The 3,873-nt window shown below is 44.5% G+C and overlaps 1 protein-coding gene across 1 annotated transcript in view; it reads left to right on the forward strand.

Annotated features, from left to right (window-relative positions):
* Nucleotides 1-3,873, forward strand: part of LOC117939062 (cullin-associated NEDD8-dissociated protein 1-like) — a 32,506-nt gene that overhangs the window by 7,430 nt on the left and 21,203 nt on the right. The window contains 5 exon segments of the mRNA XM_034864106.1: nt 645-720; nt 836-903; nt 2,091-2,245; nt 2,672-2,795; nt 3,261-3,348. Coding sequence (XP_034719997.1) covers nt 645-720; nt 836-903; nt 2,091-2,245; nt 2,672-2,795; nt 3,261-3,348 — 511 coding nt within the window.

Here is a 3,873-nt window from a genome sequence, read left to right on the forward strand (position 1 = left end):
AGGACATAGCAGGGTAAAGCAGGACGTAGCAGGACGTAGAAGGGAAGGACATAGCAGGGTAAAGCAGGACGTAGCAGGGAAGGACGTAGCAGGGTGAAGCAGGGCATAGCGGACGTAGAAGGGCGAGGCAGGACGTAGCAGGACACAATATTGGTCTGACTCCTCAGCCAGTTGGTGTTTTAACTTTCTGTTAAATAGTTTTTACTAGTTATTTAACCCTCATGTTGTCTTGGGTCAAATTGACCCGTTTTCCTAAATCTGTACTTTCATTAATTTTGCGGCGTTTTATTTAATTTAAGAGCATTTGAAAAAACCTTGAAGTGTTTTTGAAATAGTATAGAGTAAAAGTTGACATATTCCAGTCTGGGATTATCCATCAACATCCATTCCTTTACTTTTAGTCTAAATAATTCCTAATTTCTGCTTTTTGAACTCAAAAATTAGGTATAATTTCCTATAAAAAGGAGGTTTATTGACCATAAATTCCAAAAATAACTGTAAAACTAAAGTTAATAAGTTAATCTTCTACGTTCAAGTGGTGAAAAAAAAAAGTAGACAAAAGGTAAGAAAATGTTAGTGTACATTTTCAATTTTGATGGGAGGACAACACAAGGGTTAATTATTAATTAGTGTTTTCTCTCCAGGTTTATGGCCACCAACGACCTGATGACGGAGCTGCAGAAAGATTCAATCAAACTGGACGACGACAGCGAGAGGAAGGTCGGTTTGTACCGGTTAAAACTGGTTTACCAAGGTCTGGTCTGGGTTTTAAAACCAGTCTGGTTTGTAGTTTTGAAGAACCCAGGTGTTGATTGGTCTGCTTGATGATTGACAGGTGGTGAGGATGATTCTCAAACTGCTGGAAGACAAGAACGGAGAAGTTCAGAATCTGGCCGTCAAATGGTAAAAAAACACACGTTTTTACGTCACTGTTACTGTAACATCTGCTTCCACTAGGACTGGGTTTTGATAGTGATTCTCCAAATGTATCCTCAATAAAATCCCCAAAAATAACGTGATAATTTGGTCACTATAACTGTGGGGTTTAATTTTCATACCTCCACATTCCTAGTGTAGCTTGTCGATGTCTGTTATGTTAGTCCTGTTAAGTAAAAAGTCCTTTAAAGCAACCAAAACATTAATCTGGTGCATTACCTCCCATTTTGTCCCCATGTTGTCCCCATGTTGTCCCCATGTTGTCCCCATGTTGTCCTTGTGTTGTCCCCATGTTGTCCCCGTGTTGTCCTTGTGTTGTCCCCATGTTGTCCTCATGTTGTCCTCATGTTGTCCTCATGTTGTCTCCATGTTGTCCTCATGTTGTCCTCATGTTGTCCTCATGTTGTCCTCATGTTGTCCTCATGTTGTCTCCATGTTGTCCTCATGTTGTCTCCATGTTGTCCTCGTGTTGTCCTCGTGTTGTCCTCTTGTTGTCCTCGTGTTGTCCTCGTGTTGCCCCCATGTTGCCCCCATGTTGTCCTCATGTTGTCCCATGTTGTCCTCATGTTGCCCCCATGTTGTCCCCATGTTGTCCCCATGTTGTCCCCATGTTGTCCCCATGTTGTCCTCATGTAGCCCCCATGTTGTCATGTTGTCCTATATCAATGTTCTTTTTAATTCCCCAAAATAACATGATTGATTCCACCCAACGCTCTTTGCCAAGTACAAATCTCTACTTTCATTAATTTTGGGGCGTCTTATTCAATTTTATGAGGTTTCTTGACCATAAATTCCAAACATAACTATAAAAGTTGATAAATTAGTGTTACGTAGTGTTAAAAAAGTGAGAAAAGTGTTGAAAAGGGGACAAAATCGTAAGGGAAAAAGTTAAAGATATCGATAAAACAGCATCAACAATAGTGTTGATTTTTAAACACAAGGGTATAAAAAAACCAATATCTGAGGGTTGTTCCTTTCTTACAATCTACAGCAGAAGCTCTGAAATATTTCCCTAACCCTCATTGATATTGAATCAGAAGTGTAATCTACTTGTGAATCGGAATCTCATCAATTCAGTAAACCGTTGGTGAAACCCGGCCCTAGTTCCCAGCTCCCTGTGTCTTTTAACCGTGGGTGCGTTTTGTTTACCTCAGCCTGGGGCCCCTGGTGAGCAAGGTAAAGGAGTACCAGGTGGAGACGATCGTGGACACTCTGTGCACCAACATGCTGTCGGACAAAGAACAGCTCCGAGACATTTCCTCCATCGGACTCAAGACCGTGATCGGAGAGTTACCGCCCGCCTCCAGTGGTACGAATACCACGAATACTTCTGTTACTTTATCCCCCATGTTGCCCCCATGTTGCCCCCATGTTGCCCCCATGTTGCCCCCATGTTGCCCCCATGTTGCCCTCATGTTGTCTTCACGTTGCCCTCATGTTGCCCCCATGTTGCCCTCATGTTGTCTTCACGTTGCCCTCACGTTGCCCTCATGTTGCCCCTCATGTTGTCCTCATGTCCCCCTCCTGTTGCCCCCATGTTGCCCCCATGTTGCCCCCCTGTTGCCCTCATGTTGCCCTCATGTTGCCTTCATGTCCCCCTCCTGTCCCCCTCCTGTCGGCCTCATGTTGTCCTCATGTTGTCCCCATGTTGTCCCCTTGTTGTCCCAAGTTATCTGTGGATCAGATGTTAACGGACATATGCCATGATATTAACCCCCCCGTCTGCGTCTCCCAGGCTCTGCTCTCGCTGCCAGCGTCTGTAAGAAGATAACGGGTCGCCTGACGAGCGCCATCGCCAAACAGGAAGACGTGTCTGTCCAGCTGGAGGCGCTCGACATCATGGCTGACATGCTCTGCAGGTAGTCTGTCTGTCTCTCTGTCTGTCTGTGTGTCTCTCTGTCTCTCTGTCTGTCTGTGTGTCTCTCTGTCTCTCTGTCTCTCTGTCTGTCTGTCTGTCTGTCAGAGACAAAGAGCTGGATAAATCACATCATTTGTTGTGAAACAGAGCTAAGCTAGCTAGCGAGCAACGTGACGTATATGTAGTTCACTGAGCATTTTAACACAAAACTAAGTAGTACTACGACAAGCTGAGACTTTCTTCACTTGCTAAACTATGTAATGTGTGATTTTTGGCTCAATGAAACGGAAAGAAACCCATTTATGTCTCTCCCCGGTCACTACTGTACATATCTTTTTTTATTATAAGGTCCCGTGGTGGTCCACAGGAAGGGGAGGGACTTCACCTCTTTATAGCAGCACAACTCTACTATTAGGGATCATTTTGTGTTGAATAAGTGTGTGTGTTTGTGTGTGTCTCTCTGCAGACAGGGAGGCCTGCTGGTGAACTTCCATCCCTCCATCCTGAGCTGTCTTCTCCCCCAGCTCACCTCCCCCCGATTGGCTGTCAGGAAGGTACGTCCAGCCCTAACGTCACAGTGCTTAACAACTCCGTTTTAGGAGCCGGTATGCAAATCAGTCGTATTTATAGCGTCAAATCATAACAGAAGTTATCTTAGGACACTTTACAGATAGAGGGGGTCTAAAAAAACACACTGTAGTTTACAAAGAGACAACAGTTCCCTCCGAGAGAAAGCATAGTTCATCCCGGGCAGATACGTCAGACAGACCCTGACCCATGGTGGGCCCCCATCTGCGACTCAGAGACGCTGATGCAGAAATTAAGAAATATGATTCATAATTGGGATTGACCGATTATTAGCCCTGGTCGATTATCTGTGTGTTTTATTAGCCTGATAACGGTTAAAATTAATACATTAAGAAGTGTTTTACTTTAACTTTGCTACATCTCTGTGTCTTCCCCCTCCCCATACACACACACACACACACACACACACACTCACACACACGCTCTCACACACATACACACACTCACACACTCACTCTCACACACTCACTCTCACACACTCACTCTCACAC

This window comes from Etheostoma cragini, chromosome 23 (assembly GCF_013103735.1).
Source record: "Etheostoma cragini isolate CJK2018 chromosome 23, CSU_Ecrag_1.0, whole genome shotgun sequence".
NCBI lineage: Eukaryota > Metazoa > Chordata > Actinopteri > Perciformes > Percidae > Etheostoma > Etheostoma cragini.